Source organism: Durio zibethinus, chromosome 18, assembly GCF_047325235.1.
Source record: "Durio zibethinus cultivar Kanyao isolate XHJ-2024 chromosome 18, ASM4732523v1, whole genome shotgun sequence".
Taxonomy (NCBI): Eukaryota; Viridiplantae; Streptophyta; class Magnoliopsida; order Malvales; family Malvaceae; genus Durio; species Durio zibethinus.
The window spans coordinates 10,043,320-10,065,099 of record NC_143179.1 but is presented as its reverse complement, the minus strand read 5'-3'; the positions used below and the strand labels follow the sequence as shown (position 1 = coordinate 10,065,099).

At 35.6% G+C, this 21,780-nt stretch overlaps 2 protein-coding genes and 1 pseudogene across 5 annotated transcripts; 1 reads left to right on the top strand and 2 right to left on the bottom strand.

Annotated features, from left to right (window-relative positions):
* The first annotated feature begins 1,045 nt into the window (after window positions 1-1,045).
* On the top strand, window positions 1,046-3,700 carry LOC111299443 (serine/arginine-rich splicing factor RSZ22A-like). Of its 3 annotated transcripts, XR_016329815.1 has the most exons (7): window positions 1,046-1,094; window positions 1,343-1,468; window positions 1,641-1,729; window positions 2,293-2,521; window positions 2,618-2,722; window positions 2,938-3,555; window positions 3,663-3,700. XR_016329815.1 is itself a non-coding variant. In XM_022894631.2 (6 exons), exons 2-6 carry the CDS (start codon window positions 1,380-1,382, stop codon window positions 2,972-2,974), a joined length of 549 nt encoding a protein of 182 aa, XP_022750366.2. In that variant the 5' UTR covers window positions 1,046-1,094; window positions 1,343-1,379; the 3' UTR covers window positions 2,975-3,700. The 3 variants fall into 3 exon arrangements, 2 of the variants coding, with proteins under 2 accessions (XP_022750366.2, XP_022750365.2); XM_022894631.2 differs by having other exon boundaries at window positions 2,938-3,700; XM_022894630.2 differs by having other exon boundaries at window positions 2,612-2,722; window positions 2,938-3,700.
* Window positions 3,701-4,734: 1,034 nt separating this feature from the next.
* LOC111299442 (putative xyloglucan glycosyltransferase 5) lies at window positions 4,735-9,193 on the bottom strand. Its single transcript, XM_022894629.2, has 5 exons — window positions 7,753-9,193; window positions 6,852-7,160; window positions 6,466-6,756; window positions 6,017-6,130; window positions 4,735-5,931 (listed from the first exon to the last, which is right to left on the bottom strand). Exons 1-5 carry the CDS (start codon window positions 8,473-8,475, stop codon window positions 5,287-5,289), a joined length of 2,082 nt encoding a protein of 693 aa, XP_022750364.2. The 5' UTR covers window positions 8,476-9,193; the 3' UTR covers window positions 4,735-5,286.
* A 2,167-nt stretch (window positions 9,194-11,360) lies between these two features.
* Window positions 11,361-16,483, bottom strand: LOC111299441 (ubiquitin carboxyl-terminal hydrolase 18-like; annotated as a pseudogene). The gene is made up of 11 exons (XR_016329814.1): window positions 15,897-16,483; window positions 15,307-15,457; window positions 15,153-15,241; window positions 14,933-15,018; window positions 14,681-14,843; window positions 14,445-14,568; window positions 13,946-14,103; window positions 13,678-13,762; window positions 13,323-13,535; window positions 13,025-13,086; window positions 11,361-12,379 (listed from the first exon to the last, which is right to left on the bottom strand). The product of XR_016329814.1 is annotated as a ubiquitin carboxyl-terminal hydrolase 18-like (transcript).
* Window positions 16,484-21,780: the final 5,297 nt, after the last annotated feature.

The following is a 21,780-nucleotide window of genomic DNA, read 5'->3' as shown; positions in this document are numbered from 1 at the left end:
TTGACAAAACTCGACTTGATAGCATTAGCAACTAACATCCGCTCAGGCTAAGAAGGAATACTTGACATTACAAACAGGCTGGATTAGAAAGAAGAGTAGGACTTAATTAAAGGAGGGGAAGGGTCTGTCTGAATAACAGAATAAGAGGCTGTAAATTTAACTGCCCCTTTTTTTTCATCCAAGCAGCTAGTCGATGGAGCATTAGACGTTCCAATGTGGGTCAAGTCGTTGAGCATTTGGGCGTCAGGCCTGCTCTTTGATCAGCAACCCACCCACCCACATAATCCAAAATGGACCCAATTGCTATTTCTATGGGCTTAACGGCTCAATAATATAAAACAGCTGAATTGGTTTTGTTTTTGGACAGAATTTGGAATAAAGACTGTTAAGCAAGGGCAATCTTGGAATACCGAAACTTCGTATGCCCTAGCTCCAGCTCTAGCCAGTGGGTGCTTCAATTTACTTTTTTTACTCTCCACATTTTTAAAAAAAACTCTTTTTATATAAAATTACCGTAACCTTTTCCTAAACCAATTTTAAAAGTCTATGAATCCGTATATCCATAAAATTTATAATTTATTAAATATTTATATTTGGAAAATTTTAAAAAAATTATATTTAGAATTTAAGAAATAAAATTCAGTTGAGAAAAATAATCAGATAATTTTTTATAACATTACAAAAAAAATTTATTTCTAATAATTATAAGTTTGTTTACATATTAATGGATAAAAATTATGTATGTGAATTTTTTATTTTTTTATTTCAACGATATTGAAACAAAAATTTTAAAATATTTTTATATATGCAAATTTAAAAAAACTTTTAAATGCTTCTGAAGTTATAAATTTAAAGGCTTTTACAAGCTTCTGAATTTATAAATCTAAAAATTTTAAAGTGAAAAAAATCTTTAAAAAATAATTAAGTAAATTTATTTAAATAAAAAATAAAAAAATGAGATGTAAATAAAAGCTTTAATTTTGGCGTTTATAAATATTTTTTTATCATCTATATATATATATAAACCAAAAGCCCTAACTCCCCCGAAAAACCAAAAGCGGAAGTCTTTACTCCTCTGCGTAACTCTTCATCAGGTTCAGATCTTTCTATCTCTCTCTTTTCACATTTCCTTTGTAAATTCGATTAGGTTCCAAATTGCTTTTACGTTCAATTTTGGTGGTCAATTTTTAATACAGATCTGCTTTCTTCTCTTTTCTATTTTATCAATTTTGATTTAATTTCTTTGTTTCTTTATTTTCTTACCTCAACTTTTTTCCTTTTTTTTTTTTTTTAAAAAAAAATTTTGAACTGAAACTTGAATAACGAAATACTTTTTTGATAGGTTTCTTTTGAAAACCCCTCCCCCCCCAAAAAAAAACATGTCTCGCGTATACGTTGGTAACCTTGGCCCACGAGTTTCGGAGCGGGATCTTGAAGACGAGTTTCGTGTCTTTGGAGTTATTAGAAGGTAGTATATTCTTATACCTTTTTTTTTATTCTTTTGAACTACTATATCATACACGATAATTGTCTGTAACTGTAACTGTAACGTGCACCTTTCGGGTATGATTTTGTTGTCATAATTCCTCCCAAACCCATTGTTGTCTTTTGATTTGCTAAATGTGCTCTTTTTTTTCTAGCGTATGGGTTGCACGAAGGCCACCGGGTTATGCTTTCATTGACTTTGATGATCACAGAGATGCTGAGGATGCAATTCGAGAATTAGATGGTATTCCAACCAGATCCCCTTATCTTTCGTAATGGCACTAGTTGAATCTTTAATATTATGTCTGGTTAGTTGTGTTTCCTTTCTCATTGGAAATGAAAGATGCCAAACTAACCTTTTTTGTTGAAAAAAAAAAGGATAATGTCTTGTTTAGGCGCTTAGTTATCGGCTGTTTTTTGTTTGTTAATAGGAAAGATTTATGATGAGAATTGTTATTTTGGTATGCCTCTTGTAGTCTACTACTTCTGCCCATTGTTGCCATGTGTGCTAATACTATGGGCCATAGTTACATGGAACCCTCTATCTATTTTTAATTTACTCTCTAGTTGATTTTATTATCCTGTAAAGTCTGTTTTTGTGTTGTTTTTGACATTTTCCAGTTTAGTTTTATATATTAGTTCAAAGGTCTGTATAACTTGTTGGCAGGATCATAGTCTTTACCTCTTTCATCCATCTAACAGCAAGTTTCTGATTTCTTTTTCTTAATGGCATCTTTAGTGAACGTTAGTTTGTCATTTGAGATTCACATTCTACACCATGCTTTATAAATCATGTATTTGGATCAGGCAAGAATGGCTGGAGAGTTGAGCTTTCTCGTAATTCTAGAGGCAGAGGTGGACGCGGAGGCGGTGGTGGAGGTGGTCATGGGCGCTTTGGCGGTTCTGATTTGAAGTGCTATGAGTGTGGTGAGCCTGGTCATTTTGCTCGAGAATGCCGCATGCGTGGTGGTTCAGGAAGACGTCGCAGCCGCAGCCGCAGTCCTAGATATCGTAGAAGCCCAAGCTATGGGCACAGGTAATGTCCCCAAAGCAAACATTGTCTAATCATTTTGATGATTGAAGTCTTTATATGATTGAATGACACTTACCACTTACCGATTTGAAGTTACAGTCCTCGTGGACGATCCCCAAGACGTCGCAGTCTCTCTCCTCGTGGGCGTAGCTACAGCAGGTCTCCCCCGTACCGTGGTCGTGAGGAATTGCCATATGCTAACGGGTGAAGTTCCTTGAACTTTATAGTAGTAGTTGGAAAGGCTTTCTCGTAATCTTTTTCACCAATAAACAAGCAAGTTCATTGAACTGATTAGGATTTTGTCAACTTTCCTACTCATTTGATCATGTTCACTGCTATGTTTGTCATAATTTACTTTTGTTTTATGCGATTTTGCATTATGATATTGGTGTGAAGTATTGCTACTAAATTTGGTGCAGAAATGGTGTAAGGGAAACCCGTCGGAGCAGGAGCTAAGTAACACAAGGATGTACCTTTTATGTGAGGAGACTGGGATTAAGTGTGTTTAGTTTGTTTGGACTTCAATGCTACTATTTTTAATTGGGCAACACCTTCAGCCTCTTGGATTTGGATAAGTTCCTTTCTGATTTTCTTTATTCTATGGTGGTTTTCTTTGCTTTTATCTATGATAAATAGTTCTATTTTCTGCTTAGGATAAAAGAATCTTAAGATTACGTATATAAATTTATTGAGAAATCATTCCAGGGACTCTGCTAAAAATTCATGTTTTTCTTTTTTTGTTGAGGTGTCTTCTGCGTCTGCCTCATTGCTTTTCTGCTTCTACACTCCCCTGGGATTTACTTCTTTGCTGCCCGGCTATGGGATCTTCAATACTTGATGATTGTGGGTCCCATTTAGCATCATCTCTATTTGCTACGGCTTGAATGAATGTCGCCAGCTGTGATGCAGGTTCCTCAAACTCTAGTGGCATTTCATTATCTTAAAAGGATCTAGGAGATGCGTCAAATGCTTCTGGCAGGTACTTGTATCTGTTCTACAGAAGTTGATGTTTAAGGGTCCTTGCAAGGCTGGGATTGGTAATATAGAGATCTAATTTCATTTCAAACTTTTAGAAGTGACAACAAAATATTTAGAAGGATGCAAGGATACTTGATGTTTTTTCAACCCGTTTTTGGTCATTCAGCTGACAAGCAACAATAAATTTGGAGTCTTCCATTTCTATTGGGTTGGAAAGTTGGGATGCTGAACTCGCATTTCTTCCTTAGTATCTGCATCTAGATCCAAATGATTATACTGGTAAAATGAGTCAGTTTACTGATAAAAATGTCATGGCCAAAAACCCTCTGATTTTTAAAGTTTATAATATACAATTTATCGACCCCTTGCCGAATCAAACATTATTTTGATCGATTTAAAATAAGAACGAATAAAAAATGTCATTAGTGCGAGTAACAGCTATCACATGGCTGCCTGCCAAAGATGCATATTTATCATTTTACGATAAAAATGCAATGCCTTTTCTGTCTCTCTCATGTGGAAACAATCAATCTTAATATTAGGTAGGATCATTGATATTCAATCAATTGGAATGCATAATAAAAGTTTTTAATAATAAAAATTGTATTTTGAATATCTAAGAGCCCTTAATTACAGTGTGTTGAATGACATTGCCAACAACTAATTAGCTGCTAATATTTTCCTTGATTTAAAAAAAAAAGGTTAAGAAGCTTTTAGTGGGGACAAGAAGGAAGAGGAAGATCTTAATCGGAATTATATAGGCCCTACACCAAATATTAGTCAAGTGCTCTTGTCCTCAAACCCATATTCTTGAAGTGGCCTGCTGACCTTGTCCAAAAGTAAAATCAGAAGAAGGGTCCCGCTACAACGAAGTTGTTGCCTCTCTCTCGATGGGGCTTTTCATTCCTGAAAATCTTAGTGGAGTGGACCATGAAAGAAAGGTAAAGGAAAAGATCAAGTTTGTCTCAGCCTCCTGGGAGCACAACTCATTACCACAGCATATGCAAAGAACCAGAATCACTACATGCCCACCAAAGATCTCTTGGCGCCGGTCATGTCAACCTTTTAATGGGAATGTGATGTATACATGAACCAAAAACCGCAGCCACCCTACCAGGTCACCATCACGTTTTCTGTTCATCACCTTTGCTTGCCGACACTTAACATTATTGAATCACACTTGTGCATCGTGTGCACACGCCAAATATGAACAAATAGCAAGCTAAAGGCAACATAGATTTGAGAAAGAAGGAAATTATTTGTTATATTAGATAGAACATAATGTACAAGTTGCATGTTTTACATATCTCATCGTGAATTTGGAATCAGAGCCAGAAAGGCATCAAGCAAGCTCATTCTTATGCCTCACTCAAGCTTTCGAACTTTACAAATACAATATGGCTTGAATCTTTAGTGCCAAACCACACTCAAGCAAGAATCAGGTTGAAGTATGAAAAGTGAAATACAAATCCTACCTATAACGACAACAATGGTTCAACGCCAAGGAATAATATAATAACCACTATCTAATGTGGAAAAATAAAGATATAAGAAAAAAAAACCTACTGACTAGTGAAAGTAGAGTTATTGATGAATAAAAACCTTCTATTGGGCATCTCAAAGCTGATATAGAGAATGAAACTTTGGTTATTGAACCGGATGGTACCCTTAACCATTCGCCAAGGAATAAAGTTCATACTGCACAGCTAAAAGCCAGCTTTTGTCAGTGGATAGGAAGAATATTGGCTGAGTTTTAGCACCTAATGCTTTTCTCTAGCTTCCAGGCAGCATTAGCTCATCTGCTCTCCTATTAAATCCAGACCCACTAGGAGAAAAGCCACTCCTTGGAAGAGGAGGAAGTAGAAATGTACTCCTTGTGCCGATAACAAGCTCCTAACTGAAGCTGCGAGTAGGAGGAATGCCAGAGTGAGCTCTTTCCTGTATATCTTATTGACCCTCTTGACAGGTATTGGAGCCGCTTCTTTCTGTTCCTTTAATCGGTTTAATTCAGTGAGCTCACTTTCTGAAGCTCCTCTCTGGATTTGCAGAAGGTTTGTTGTCTTTGATTCCCTTTCAGCAGCAGCCAGTAAGTCAGATTCAGATGACCTGCCAGCCTTCTTGGTGACAACCCACTCATAGGAGCTACCCAATTGGAATAATCCAGATACCATTGCATTGAATTTGGTAACCGACATGGTGTTTTCAAATAGAAGGTAAGGAACAATGAAAGGGAATGATTTGGGAGCTGGAAGAATGTTGAGGAATGACATAAAAACAGGTACATAACAAATGACCCAAACAGGAAGCTCAGCCTCTGGCACAAACATGGTTAGAGGAAGAATTATGCAAAACAAAGTGAAGGAGTAGAAGGGAACGATGAGTTTCCTCAATAAAAAGAATAGCAGTATTAAGTTTGCTTTCTTCCATATTGCTATCTGCAGAATTACAACATTAATGGTACTTTAGTATACTGTAAATAAACCACTAACGCCAAAGATTGGAAGTTGTGAAACAATGTACCTTGGAAGTTATGATTGCTGGTAGGCATAAGCGGAAGAGATGCATAGGTCCTGAATGCCAGCGATGTTGCTGCTTCCTATATGCTTCATAAGACTCTGGGACTTCACAAAGGACCTAAATGTTTTACACAGTAAGTGGCTGTTGTCAGGACATTCCCTGAATCTTCCATTACAAAAATCCTTGCTATGTACCTTCTTTTTCATTTCATTTTTCACCAAGGGGTTATGTGCTTAAATTTGATCATTTGTAGCTATGATTCTTAAACTGAAAAATTTTACTAAAAAACAGACTTATTCGTATGAACTAAATGCTATCTTACTCTTGATCTACATTAAATCAGTAATCAGTGTTACCAAATCAGTGAAAGTACGATATGCAATGATAAAAAATAGGAAAACATAAAATTAAATCAAGCAAAAAGAAACTAAAATAGCATAAAATGAGGTTACCTTTACATCATTAAGGAAGATGAATTTCCAACCATTGAGGTGTGCACGAATAGCTATATCCATATCCTCTACGGTTGTCCTTTCAAGCCAGCCTCCAGATTCCTCAAGAGCTTTAATTCTCCAAACACCAGCAGTTCCATTAAAACCAAAGAAATTTAGAAATACACCATTAACTTGCTGTTCAACTTCAAAGTGGAAACATAGATTAATGTTCTGAAGACGAGTCAACAAGTTCTCATCCTTGTTCACAAAAGTCCATCTAGCCTGAACTAATCCTAATTTAGGGTTGTCCTGCAAGACAAGGGAGGCATCCAAGGTAAAAGCCTGATAAGCTGATTGTAGGCAAGGAACTTAAACGAAAATGATTCTGGATTGTTTCTCTTCACCTCGAAATGTGGCACTGTTTGCTTTAGAAAATCTGGGTTAGGTTGGAAATCAGCATCAAATATTGCTACAAACTCATAGGCCTGCACATACTCACAGCTCATTGCGGACTTAAGATTCCCAGCCTTGTAACCGGTTCTTACCAAGCGGTGTCGATAAATTATGTTAATACCCCTTTGGTTCCATGTGGCAACCTCTTCTTTAATTAAACACTGGATGCTTTCATCATCAGAATCATCAAGAACCTGAATTAATAATCGATCCTTTGGCCAATCAAGTTGGCAGACAGCAGAAATAGACTGCTCATATACCTGTATGAGGTCAGTAAAGAAAGCTATCAACATCATGAAAAATCAAAACAATATGCCTAATAGTACTATATACTGCTCTTGGATGTCCTTGGCCGATAGCTAAGTGTTATCTATCACAGTCACAAAGACTTATTTAATATTCCATTAGTAAGCTAGCTGAAAATAATAGTTATGAGAACTGCAACATAATTTGTCAAAATTCTTTTTATAATAGCTGTTCAATTATTCTCATACCAACAACAAAAGTATTTACCTTACACTGAAATCATGTCCATTATTCTTAAGCACCTAACCAATTCATAATTATTTGTTCAGATCGAATTTTAAAGATCAATTTCCTTAAGGAATCTTGTTTCTGTTTCCTTGCATGAATCCTATTACTTTCAAAACAACTCTGTGAATCTGTTAGATAATTCAGCAGAAAAAGAAACTGCCAGATTTTGAGCATCCAAATATTTCACAACATTTTTCATGTATATATCATTCAACAGTTGCTAACCCCCTAGGAGCCATATTTATCAATCTGAAGCAGACCCAAAAAAAAAAAGTCATTAAAAATAAAAATCCGGATGAGGCATAGTCAGTTTATTACCTCCCTCTCGTTACACATTGGGATTTGAACAAGAACCAAGGGGTACTCATAACCTGATCCCTCGACATCATCTGACCTGAATGGATCCTCCCCAATTCTCGGCTTGATCTTCTTGTATTTAATCCAAAAGCAGCCTAGGCAAAGTATCATACGATCTGCAGATTGGATAAGGAATAGAGCTACACAAAATTTAGACAACGCTTGAATTGGTGGTGCAATGCAATCGGCCCGAAAAGACAACCAAGTGACATAAACCAAGTGGAGCAAGCCCTGGATATCACTATTCCTCGGAATGTGCAAACTGGGATTTTGAAAATAATGCCAACCCTTGAAGTAAGCAACAACCTCAAAAGTGAGAATTGCCAAGGAAGTCGCCAGGAGGACTTTAATGACTGTGAAGAGCAGTTTCCCTTTACCCAATTTTTCACTAGCCATAGTAACATCTTGCCTAAAGATCAACCTTCTCTTTATGGTTCCAAGCAATGCCCAGAAGAGTGTAGCAATCCAAGCAACACAACCGACAGCACGATGAGCCTTAAGAAGCAAAATCCAAGTAACTTGCTTGGCATTCTTCCCTCTGCTCTTTTCCACAGGCCTGAATGCAGCATCTGGGCCGTTAATTTCTACCACAGAGTAGTTTGGGTTCTCCATTTTCACTACCACTGGTGTTCCTTTCCGGGTATCCTTTGCCCACCAATTAGAGAAATCCAATCTTGGAGCCATTTTCTGTACGGTGGCTCTTACTCTTACTTAACAGACAAGAAGTAAACCAGAAACAGAAACAAAATCCCGACAACAAAAGTTCAAAACTCAGATCTCAAAAATCTAGTAATGAACAAGACCAATTAGCAAAACAAAAGGACCCCAAATCAAAAGCGAAAAGAAGCCAGATTAAGGCTATCCATTGTAGAGAAAATGTTGCAAAGGAGAAGAAGCGAAGAAAAAGGGTGTTTGTAGTTTATAGTAGCAAATGGCAGTTTAGAAGACAGACCCAACATGGGAAAACAACATTATGAAGAGAGGTATCTGCAGCTGTAAGACCCGTAACAGTAACATCAAGCAATGTGTGTGTGTTTTTTTTTTTTGGTCTCATTAATGATCCAAAAACAAGCTCAGCCCCTCCGTTTTTAACTTCCCACCCAGAATTTACTCTTTCCTTTGGTGCATACGTTTTTAGCTTATACAGTCGCAAAGAATCTGCTAAACCAGTTTATAAAAATTGAAAAAAGAAAGCATTAACTAAATACTTGCAAGAAGGCAGTAGCACATTCCCTAACTGAAAGTGGACTTCACTTCATCACCAAAACTACACTCCAGTTTGACTAATAAACTCCATTGTTTAGTTACCCCAAAAAAAAAAAAAAATCTAGAAACAGAAGGCCTCGGATGCTGACCAAGTGGCTTTAGTCTAATAAAAAAAATTAAAAGAGAAAGGAGGGACATAGAGAACATGGTCCATCAAAAATACTTAATCTTAATATTATTAAAGTATACTAAAATACACTACAATATGCCAAAAAACTGTTTTATATTGAATTAAAATATGTAAATTAAATTAAAATAGAGGTCATTCATTCAAAATTGATACAATTAGATAATAGAAAACCAAAAAAGAGCATTCAAATACGCAATTGTTTGAAGGATTTTTATTGGTTGGTGTAATAATTTATGATTACAACTTCATATATACTTGAGCATGTAATTCTGCTCCATGTTTTAATGTCGGTTGTGTAAGATAAAAATATTCTTTTGTTCTTTTACGTTGTCTAGTTGTATTGTCATAATTTAATTTTTGTAAATGAAAAAATTAAAATAAGAAAAGAAAAACAGTGCTTTGGGCTCGAAATGTCAATAGTACCCTCTGTCGGAGTGTTCAAACTTCGGAATGAAACCCCGGAGAGGGAAGTGGATTGTATTTTCAACTTTACAAACAAATTTTCCTTTGTTATATAGCTTGATGGCATGACAAAATTAATAAATAATGAGATTTTATTTCTCTCTCTCTTTTTTTTTTTTGTTTGGTTGAAGGTAATTATTAGTATTATCATTTGCAGTTTGCAGGCAGGGGAAATCAGTATATGATATAATAATAGTTAATGTCATAATTTAGCTTTGATATTTGATTATTAAGAAAACAATTTTTTCAGAGATACTCTATTAAAAAAAGACAGAAATAAATTAAACGTGAGGCAGGCAAGGTATCTGGAAGATTAGTAAATAATACAATAAAATAATCGCAGAGAAATGCTTAGGTGCTGTGGCCAAATGTTCTAAATATTTTTATTCTAGTGTTGAAATGGAAAGCTTTTTTTGCCTTTTTTTTTTTTCATTTGCTTTTCGTTTCTCTTTTGATTTGGATAAACATTTAGAGCTTTGCTTTTTAGATTGGAGGCTTATTAAATGCTAGAGTGAATTGTGTAAAAGATGTTGATTTGGAGTTTAAACTTTAATCTTCCCTTTTTGGTTTTTTGTTGCTCCCCACTTCCACTCGTTCAGCCTCTTTACAACCAGCACTTACCCTTTGCCTTTTTACTAAATTCATTAAGATGGGGCCTTCAAATTTAAGAAAATAAAAAGAGTATTATTAATTAAAACCAAGAGCTTGGTAGAAGGGAGGCTGGATAGCAGGAACGCCCTTTTTGAGCAGGTTAAGCCATTTAATTTTCGAAGTAAAGAATGATGCAGACAAAGAGAGAGAGAGAGAGAGGGAGGGAATAGGAATCAAAGAAGACGTACAGCCACACTCAAGCAATAGTGCAATACCCTACTTGCTTGCTATTAAAGCCACCTCATGTTTTTGTCGGCCGAAATTCATAAATCAGCAGGGTGGACTTGGGTTAAATAAATCACAACTAGATAGGTTGTGGTTTTGGACCTCTCTATAACTAGACCTTCAACTTCTTTTACATTCAGATTGTTTGTTGTTGTGGCAGTAGTTGATGATGCATCGATCACTATCTCCTTTACCTTATGAGATATTGATCAGTACTCTATTTCCTTAGATAATAAGCCTTAAATTTAATTGGTCCTATCTCCTTGCAGTTTCCTCAACCGACACGACAAGGTCCATAAGAATAAAATTCTCACTCAAATCCTCATTCATTTGTATATACAATACTTCTCTTGTTCACCGCTACTTACTAAGTAATTTAAGCCAAAAGTTCAAGTGAAAATACTACTGCTATATTATTTTTGCGGTAAACCAAAATGTTAGAAAGCAACACCATATATAAATTTGTGGATTGAGTTATTTGACACAACAAACTTGTGATCCATGCATGTTTGTACTTTGTAAGTGAAGCAGAGAAGTAAGCCAAGCTGGCCTGAAGGTGAAAAGGACAACAAATGCATGTGCCCTTGCAGCCTTTTTTTGAAATTTTTTCTTGTTATCTTGAAAAGTAGCCTTTTCAATTCCATTTTATAGTTTGATTATGCTGACAAAGTTAACAAGTGAAATGACAGACACAAGCTACCATCGCTCAAGCACGACACATCGAATTATAGCGCAAATATATTGCAACACATGTCAGGAGGAATGGCTCGAGAGACTAGCAAATACTAGTTCAAGGGATGAGCAGAATTAAATAGCAAAGGAAAGGAATTCCTGCTAATAATTATAACCATATCGTATTTTTCCATTATGTCAACCTAAAATGGTTATGGTCAATCTAAAATTCGGTACAATAGCATCTGAGATTTCTGTAAAGAATGAAAACCCAGATAAAGAACCCAACTTCATCCATTTCTTTTAATGATGGGATGATCAAAAAATATGACCAAAATACTTGGCGAGAAAAATGCAGCCAATTATGGCAAACTACCATTCGCTATTTCAGCTCTCTTGACCCCATTCCCTCCCTCAAGTTCTGAACCGTGTAAGGACAATTCACGTTTCAAACCAGGGGTTCTGGCTGCAGATGTCTCGTCTGAAAATGAAAAAATGCTGCTATCCCCTGCAATTGTTGGACTTGATTCGGAATTGGCCATATTGATTTCTTCTGAATGATTCATTATATAATCAATTGCTACTTGAGAATCTTGCTCACAGCTTTTTATTTCTTTTGAAACTGACATATATGGCTTCTCTTCAACCATCTTCATACTTTCAGGGTTTTCTATTACAGCTTCGGAACTGGCTGCAACAAACAGATCTTTATCTTCATCACAGCTGGGAACCTCCATATCAGTAGAACATGACTGAGTACTAATCCTGTCTGTATTCTTTGGATTTTCTCTCACTGCTGTAGAATGAATCCTATCTATATCTTCACCATTAATTCTAATAGCTTCTGAATCAATCTCGAAACATGAGTTGTTATCGTGGAAGGAAACCTCCTTAGAAACAGATGAATTTGGCTTGAACCTAACCATATCACCATCCTCATTTCCATGAACATCATCAGCATTCATTCCAGTAGATGACTCAACTTCATGTCCAGGAATTTCTAAATGCAACCTACCATTCAATGACAGGGAAGCAGAACGACTAGGATGACAAATAGATTCTTTTCCAGCTACACATTCAATTTGTTCTTTCGGACAATACTCTACTTCAGCTTTAATTGCTTTCTGTTCATCCTTCCCCTGAGTTCCAGAGGTTCTAAGACATGATGGACGTGCAGAAACCCTGCACAAAAGCAGGACAAAGAAATTCCCATAAGGTCACATATATAAAGCAATGAGCAAATATAATTAGGCATATAAGAAAGCAACAGGAATTCTTCTCAAAGTACTTTTTCATCTTTTGGCTGCGCCAAAGCATAAGACAACAATATTCATATGCCTATATTACTTGGTCCTGTAAATGCACACATATTGGATGCATGTTTTGACAACCAAAAGCTAGGGATCTGTGTAAAAACCAAAAACCATCTACGGCTCTCTTTTACAACAGATTTAGCATGCCATAATATATTCATAACAAAACAATGGGTCAGTCTCCATAAATCTTCAGTTACAGGTACCGGACAACAAAAAGGATCAACCAGATGTTCAAATCTCATAATAACTGCAATTTTATCTCAAAGGTTAATTCACATTAAACCTTTGAGATTTAAAGGGCAGAACCAATGTTATTTTTCTGATTAGTTAGTGACAAACTCTGGTTATTTTCGATAATTTGAATGGGCACTCTAGCTATCAAAATTTCAGGTTACAAGTCCTTTACAAAGTAATCACTAACCGCAAAGTAAATCAAAACTTTAAAACAAGAGAAAGGGAGAGATAGAACTGGCTTTAAGTGCCAGTACTTGTTGAGGGAAGGAAAAGGCACCTGCTATACAAAAGCATATATGCTCCCTGAGAAAGTACCTCTTCCAATTCAACCCTTGTAACCTGGAAAAAGATGCAGAACACGGTTAAGAAAAAAATTGACAATTCAAGTGCACTAGACATGACGTACAAAATTTTTTGTGTCTACCCCATCCTCTTCTTATGATCAACTGGGGATGACACAGAGGCCTTGGCATAAAGAAAAAGCAGCAGAGATATACTTTGAATATGCACAACACTCACAATCATAGAAGGGAAATGGATGGTAAATAAACATGAGAGAGAGAGAGAGAGAGTACCCTACAGTCATCAATTTTATACCAGTTTCCACAGAAATCTTTGGTGTAGCAGATGTAATGACCAAAAAAGGATGCATTCAGCATATCCACATGGACAACAACCGCATAAAGTTTGTATACATTGGTATCATCTCCAATGTCACTCATGTAAGGGGTAAGATCTAATGCCTCAGGAAAGCTAACTCTTTTGTTGAGTTTTCCAAAATGGCCACTCTGCAAAGATTTTCAACAGAAAGATATCATAAGATAAAGCTTCAATGATCTGATTTACCAGCAAAAGGAACAGACAACAAGCATCCTCTGCCATGTCAACAAATGCCAATAAATAGACATGCATTGTAGATATAGGTAAGACCTGAAATCTTTTTAAGGCAATGGTAAGAATGTTAGGGGCCCATCGTATAGTAAGGCGCTTCCATGCCTTGACATAGTCATTGCAGCTGAAAAGAGGAATAAAATACCATAATTAACACTATATCCAAAACAGGAATCGACCAAATAGTTACACATCAAACTACAATAAAAATATGGCTAAAACTCCTATCTGGATAATTTAAAACCATGCAAAACTAAATTCTAAATTATGTACTTCTTGAGACCAAGTGGAGGAGAAGCAATCATACCCATCACATTTGTACATGTTTTCTCCATGAAGCCACTCTTTAACAGTGAACTGATCAAGGCATTCCTCCAATGATGAAGCATCTCCATGAATTTCAACAGTTAAATCCATCATATTTTCATATTGGTTTGAAATCTTATTGCAATTGTTACAAATCACCTAAAAGGTTTTAAAATGATCATTAAGCATCAAAAAGCAATGTGACTTTTAAAAAAGAGTAAGACAAAATCAACTGATATCACCTTTAATTGATCAGCTGTTCAACTGCTGAACAAATGCTCACTTAGTTAAGGAGCAACACTCTTATTTACTAGAGTTTCTAACTCATATAGGTACTCTATTTTCGGAAACAGCTAAATTAAGAAAAAAATTGAAAAACACAGATGTTCCAGAACATTTTACTAACATAAGCTATAGATACTGTATCATTATCATGGTGAATATCCAAAGTTCAACAGAAAAAAAAAATTCAATTATTCTAAATCAACAGGATACATCACCTGAGACTGTAAATGACCACCGAATATATGCTGAATAAGGGTTGTCTCTTGAGAGCTACAATCAACAGCTTTTTCTCCACCAAATTCGTCAAGACAAACTAATTGCATTGTATCAATAGCAAACCTGCAAAAAAAGACAATGATAATAACAAATAAATCTAGAGGTCCACAATTTCCCCAGGTTAAATTCAAGAAAATGTCAAAAGAAGATGCAATCAAATACAAGTGATACTAGCCTCATGAATTCATGTGCATCCTCCTGTCTTCCGTAACCAAGACTACCTCCAATATTACGCAACTGTGAGAGAATGTTAATTGGTGAAAATGGATGCAAACTTTGGCTGGAACTTTCGACATGAGTTTGAAATTCGCACAGAAAGCACCAATCATTATGTCTACCTGGAAAATAGAAATGACAACCATAAAGTTCAGTTGTTGTTCAAGAACCTAGAGATGAAAACCCTTGCAGTTCTAGTGTCTTAATTTACATTCTTTCCGATGACCTTTCTCCAACAAGTAAGCAACAAGTGGCCGAGTGGATACAAGGCATTGCAGAACCACATTGGCAAAGCAACTGCAGTAATTGGAAAAACAGGAAAAAATAGACAAAAATTAGATGAAGGAACATAAGCTTATCTTGTCTAATCAGCAATTCCAACAAAAAAATAAGCTCAAACAAAAGGAAATATAAGCATGGTAAATATGAACCTGTTTCCAGAATTTAAGAGTCCACATGGAGGGAATCCTGCTTTCTCCCAGTTGAAAAGTTTTACAAACTCATCATATGGGAAAAGAACCTGAAAGGAATTACAATGAGTTTCAAATTTACTTCTTTTGCTTTAAGAAGGGTTAAAAGATTCACCTTTCTTGGCTTCTTGATAATCTTAGAGGTTCCACTGGCAGGAACCAGAGCAACTCCAGAAAACGGTTTTGTGCTTGCAGTCTGCACTGTATTGACTTTGCACTTTGTCTTATGCCCAGCATTCCAGTGCACCCGTTGGCAAGCCGAGGAACTAAAAAGAGAGCAATGGTAATAAGATTAAACCATCCAAACAATAGAAGTAGTTGTGTAACCAACAGTACATGAATTAAAAGGTTCATAAATCAACGTTTGCTAGCATGTTAATAGAAAATTCTTGTCAAGGAGCCATTGAAACTAAGAAGCTTTTTGCTAACTTATGCAAATATGACTACAAAACTCGCATCTTTCTGCTAATTGAGTAATGGAGTGATCAAAAGCTTGCAAGGCTTCTAATTTACTAGGACGATTAAACGAGTGATCAAAAGCAGTTAATCACTAGGACGATTAAACGAGTATTAATAACATTAAAAAAAACAAAATTTTTTCCATTTTTACTTTAAGTAATCCCGCAAAGTAAAAGAAACAGCTTCATCAATCATGAAAAACAATAATAACCGCCGTAAGAACCAACCAAAGAAAAGAGTAGGTACCAATAACGAACAGATTTGCAACGCGAGCACTTCTTGGAGGCGGGATTGGGACAAACGGCGCAAGGAGAGAGGTCGGTGTCGAGGGGCATGGAAGGCATTGGTTGGTCACGGTCGAAACTGGCGTCGACTTGGAAGTATTTGGATGCCGTATTCCTGAGCAAGTGAAGAGCCCCCAATGCGAATATAAAAAGCGTGAATATGAATTGCAGTAACCAATTTAGATCCAACGTTATTCCACGGGCATGCATCTACACAGCGTCCTCGATCCCGATCCTAGGGTTTTCTTCATGGATTGTCCTTTTGGTCCCCTTTACCAATTTTACTAAATTTTTTTATTATTAATTTGAATTACTCTTACTCTTAAGCCCCCAAAATAAAAATTAGCAAAGCAAAATCCCTTTTTTTTTTTTTTTAATTAACAAAAAAGAAGTCCCATTTCTTACTTGAAAAGAAAATAAAGTCGGCACTCATCTCATCCAATAGAACTAGCCAGCGATCAAAAGCATGACCCTTGCTCACTTATGCCAAGGTTCCACGCCGCTTTCGCTTCTTAAAAGGGGCATAGAGACTTGAGTGAATCTTTTCATGTCAAAATTGTTAAATTAAGCTGAAGATTTAAGAAGCATCCCATAAGTTTAGGATTCGGAGTTAGTGCCTGCCTAGTTGCTATCGTCACAATCGTATTCATTCCCATTTACTTTTACAACTCGTCCGTGTTTTCACCGAATAATGTACGCGTAAGTGTTACGAATTTAAAAAAGAATTCTAAATTTCACGTCACATATAATAATAAAAAAATCATTAGAGTATATAAAAGTTTATATCATTTTTACTTTGCGAAATATTTTTTGTAAGATAAAATCATAAAGTTAGAGGGATCAAGTGGACAATACTTCACAAGAGTGTGAACCGTGACAGATAGACTGATTTGGGACTCCGGATGAGTGGATGCTCAAGTCCCGAAGCCATCCAGATTCAAAGCTTAAGTCTCGATCTGTGACAAGTAGTATCAGAATCAATCCTAAATCGTTAGATCCACGCCAAGTGCCTCGAGGAAGGTAGGCAGGATGAGCTTTACGAGATTGAATGGAAGAGAATGTCACGGATTTAAGGAGGACTCTTAAATCTTTCATCGAATATAATAAGAAGGTCACTCCACTAAAAAAAATAATGAAACTAAAATAAAATACTTACCTAAAATATATGATCCTTTCTTGCAAGGATCCTATCGCGGAAAAATAAAAAAATTATTTTCACCTTTAAGTATGTTTTCGCCTTTAAGTAAAAACAAAAACACGGCTCAAAATAGGAAGGTCATTGAGATATATAAAGGTTCACACTACTTTTGTTTTGCGATGTATCTTTTATAGGATAAAATCGTGAGGTCAAGAGAGTTAGAGCGGATAATACCTCATAAGAATGTGAACCCTAACAAAAAAATATATCTGAAACATCGAATGAGTAAATGTCTGAATTTTGAAATCACACGAATTCGAAGCTTAAGTCTCGACTTGTTACATAAGCGCTTGTCTTGTCCGTGGGATTGGGGAACAACAGCTGGAGCCTGGAAACCACAGCCCGCCCATCGGCCCTTTTATTAGGACGAGCCCTCGATGTTCTGTCCGTCTAATTGAGGCATTCCCGCCCAACTTTAGGTCCAAGATTCCAATCTTTCTTGTTGAACATATCCAAGGCTAGAAATAGCATCGAGCAGTCCAGAAATTGGTCCAGAGGAGAAAACACACGGGCTTTGGTTTTTCATAATGATCCCGAAGCTGAAAGAGTTTGGGTCTAACAACCATAATGACGCACATATTAACAAAGCCTCCGTCCTTCCTCCATTCACTAAGCCCAAAAAGAAAACGTTTTGAGCTTGCTTGAGGAGGACATAGGGACTTGGAAGTGGTGGGTTGGCTACAAGTTAAATGCATTTGCAAGAAAATCTTTTCTTTTGGTCTTCAGTTTTGTCTAATAAATGATCTTTTGGCAGAGGCGTTGACCAAAATATTGTTACCAGTATCAAATTAGGTTCACTGTATTAGGTAGGACAATTTAAACCAGTATCAAATGTAACCGACCCACTGTCATGTGTCAAGTGCTCACAAGTCTAATACTAACATCCTTCTTGGGGACCAGCTAAATTTGATCTCAGACACCTGGCTACGCTTTTTTTTTCGGCCTGTTTCTGTCACAGATTCAATGGAAGCACTGAAAGGAGACATGAATTGAACCCAACCAATATCTTCCAAGAAGAATTACCAAACTTCGTAGTTTGCAAGAAACTGTAATGGAAAGTTGGACCGAAAGGCTGAAAATAAAAAAACGAAGTAAATAGGCCACTTAACCTTTATTGTCTAATCATTGTAGGATATAATTAACGTATTTGGAAAATTAATCTAGTTTCTGGACATTAAAGTTGTTAAAGGTTGCCAATTAGGATTGAAGAAACAACGGACTTTGTTATTTCTCCTCATGTCGCGTTTGATCACAAAACTTTGTATTTAGTTAAAGCAGCCCACTTCATTGCCTTCTAAGCATCCACCCAAGTTAAAATATTAATTAAAGTGTTAAAGCCAGATAAAAAGATATAATAGTTTTTAGTGACTCATCATCAATTTAAGATATTTTGATCATTATAATTAAATTAACGTATCAAATCAATTTTATTTTTTAAAATCTACGTCAATTTTACTAGATTTAAACTCTATCTAACAATATATGAATATACTAACTTATCATTCTTTTGTTGAACGTTTTATTGTCATGTCAAATTAGGTCAACTTCATTAATCTTAAATCAAATTTCAAAAATTTTGATAATCAAAATTTAAACACCTCATATTTAGATATAAATATTAGTTTTTTTTTTAAATATGGGTAATCAATTCTCAACTTTTTTTTTGGATTTTCTCCTTTCTCTCTCTTTCAAATAATGATTTAAACATCAAAATACAGATATAAAAAATATTTTCAACCTTTGTTCTTAATCAATCTCTTATGATTTCATATTTTTACCATCTATGATAGAAGTCGACACTAATACACTAATATTAAGGTTGCTATCGTTTGGAGACATTTGCTTAAGTGTTTCGGGAAGTTTGAAAGCCAAAATATTAATTATCAATCTCTATCATATTCAATTCTTAAAAAAAAAAAAAAAAAAACAAAATCACATGTGGAAGACACTAGTATTGTTCTTGGTGTAATAATTGTGAACACCCAAACCTAATTAATTTGGTTCACATGAGCCTGCTTAATTGCGTTTTATTTTTAAGAAATAATGTTTTGTTTTTCAATTCATAGAATTGTTTTCATATGAAAGGGGAAGGTACCAAGTAATGGAAAAGATGAGAAGAAGAAAACAAAGTCACAATAGTTCAGTTCTCTATTTTCCATTGTCGTTTCCTTCCATATTGCTCCATTACATGTTATATTTAAATTGATTTTCAATGATATTTATAGTATTATTACAACTACTATTTTTTTTCCTCGCATTATAGTGGGGACATCCTCCTTTGTGTCTGTTATTATTCAGCAGTAGAACCGAATCCAATGCAAGCGCGTGTTTCCTTGAAAGCAAGACAAGGTTTTATTTAGGCCTAATTCTTTAATTCCCCTCATATAAAGACGGGCATGATGGAAAAGCCTATTGCTCCACGAATACTTTTGACAAGGAATGGGATGTTTATGTTGTGCTCGCAGTCATCAAAGCAATCCTTAATCAGATCTTCTGCAAAAGCTTTGTATTTTGTTTGCTACATTGGAAAAGGAAAAATTAGTTGGAATGAATATGATAATGACAGGCAACTTACTGTCTCGTCAAAACCAATCATCCCATGGAGAGGCGTTAGGATTAGGGCCGCGGCCAAGAAAACCCGGAGTGGTGTTGCCCACCATAAATCCATTTTCTGCGCTTACCAAAGGCCCAAAGCAGAGGATTAGGATGTATATCTATGATTTCACATGGATGCCAATTCCTGACAAGTGAAGAGGTTTGTTAGTGACAGTAGCAAACAAAATGTAACAGTTGAGATATGAGAAAGTGATCAATTTTTGTAAAAAGCAGAAGATGCCAAGTGTAAGCCATGGGCAAAATAAAAGTTTTGTCCGGGAGTTGTCCGGTGGCAAATGAAATCTAACGTCAATATGTGTAACCTCCGGGGTTTGTGGGTTGGGTGTTTGGTTTTTTCTGGTTTCACTTTGCACCAAAGTCCCATATTTGCACTCTTTTAAATTTGTGCTTGTACGGATTTATAATTACTAGCATCTCTTTTTGTCCTTAGCATAAATAAGATCACCTGCTTCAAGGCTTTCAACTGTAGATGGAATATCTATATGTGTATATATATATATATATATATATATATATACAGGAAAAGAAGCATTTGGTTGCTTGTGCTGCCTAAAATTTTATGGCCTGCTGTTTCAACTTTCAAAAGCTTCAACTCACGAGGCTTCAATTCCCACAAGTTGCTGTCTACACACAAGCTTGAAGTCCCTGAATTACTCATTTTGAAATACATATTTTCTTTTTTTCTAAGGAACCCATTTTTGGGGTTCGTCAGCATAGAAAATGATTTGTTTTAGTCGATTTTGTATATCAGTGAAACGAGTCTCTTGAATTCCGTAGTGGTTGACCTCTAATATTGAATCGGGGGGCCCGGTTTCTACGATCATTTTTGTACCCCAAATCAAAATTTAAATGACAAAACCCAAAAGACAAAAGTTAAATGAAACGTAAAATTGAAAAAAGAAGAATAACTGCATCAGCAGTCAGCAGTCAGCGACTGGTTTGTACGATTGGAAGATAATTTGATAAATTTTATATGGTTGTCAAAGAGAAAGTACAGACTACCAGAGAAGCATGCGGGCTCCACACTCCACCTAGGCCCACCTGATTGGGCCGTCCTGTCCAGGAGTTTGAGCTAGATTAATTAATAGGGCTCCAATCCCAAGTGAATTTTTTTAACTTTTTGAACTTCGGGAAATGGACAAGGTCCAATTAAAGACGTCCATCTGTTTTTTATTACTGCCTACTTAAAAAAAAAAAGTTGCCCCATTATTTAATATGCTATTAGTAAAGTATTTTATTGATAAAAAGTAAATTACAGTTTTTTTCCACTTCAAATTGCAGATCAGTAGTATGCGAAAGAAATTAATTACGCTTTGCTCAATTAGTTATTTATATAACAATGAAAATTTTCTCAAAGTTAAAGAGAAGAATTAATCCCATCTCACAGGAATTTTCTATGCGTATCAATAATATAGCTTTTGTATCTGTTGAGTACATATGAGCATGTTGTAAACTTAGAAATTTGTAGTGACGATTTTCAAACCGATGCGTTAAAGAACATGTGGCAACAAATCATTAGTTATATGGCACATGATGAGCTTAAGTTCATGTACAATATATGGCCAATGCAATAATATATAATATAGTTTTCAATTAGGTTATTATTATTATTATATTTAATAATTTATGTAATCGATATCAATTTATAAAGCTAGTGAAAGAAAGTGTATCACGTTAATCAAAATTTGTTTATGATTAAATTAATCCGTGTATTAAGGATGCTGTCTCAACCAATCACTCCTTAATTAATATTCACATTATTTCGTTTCTTGTGTAGTTTTTAGTCGGATGGTAAGCCCACCTTGCTTTCTTTTTGTTTTTGTTAGGATGACTGACCTACCTTCCCTTTGGAGACGTAATTAAAGGAGGGTCGTATAAGGTACAGTCGTTTAATTAAAACATTTCTTTGAATATTATTAATTATAAAAATTATGTGGCAGTGCTTCTGCAGTTGTAAATCTCATAAATCATAATTACTATTTACAAGTACGTTATTCATACATAAAAGTTGTAAAATTACAACATACATAAT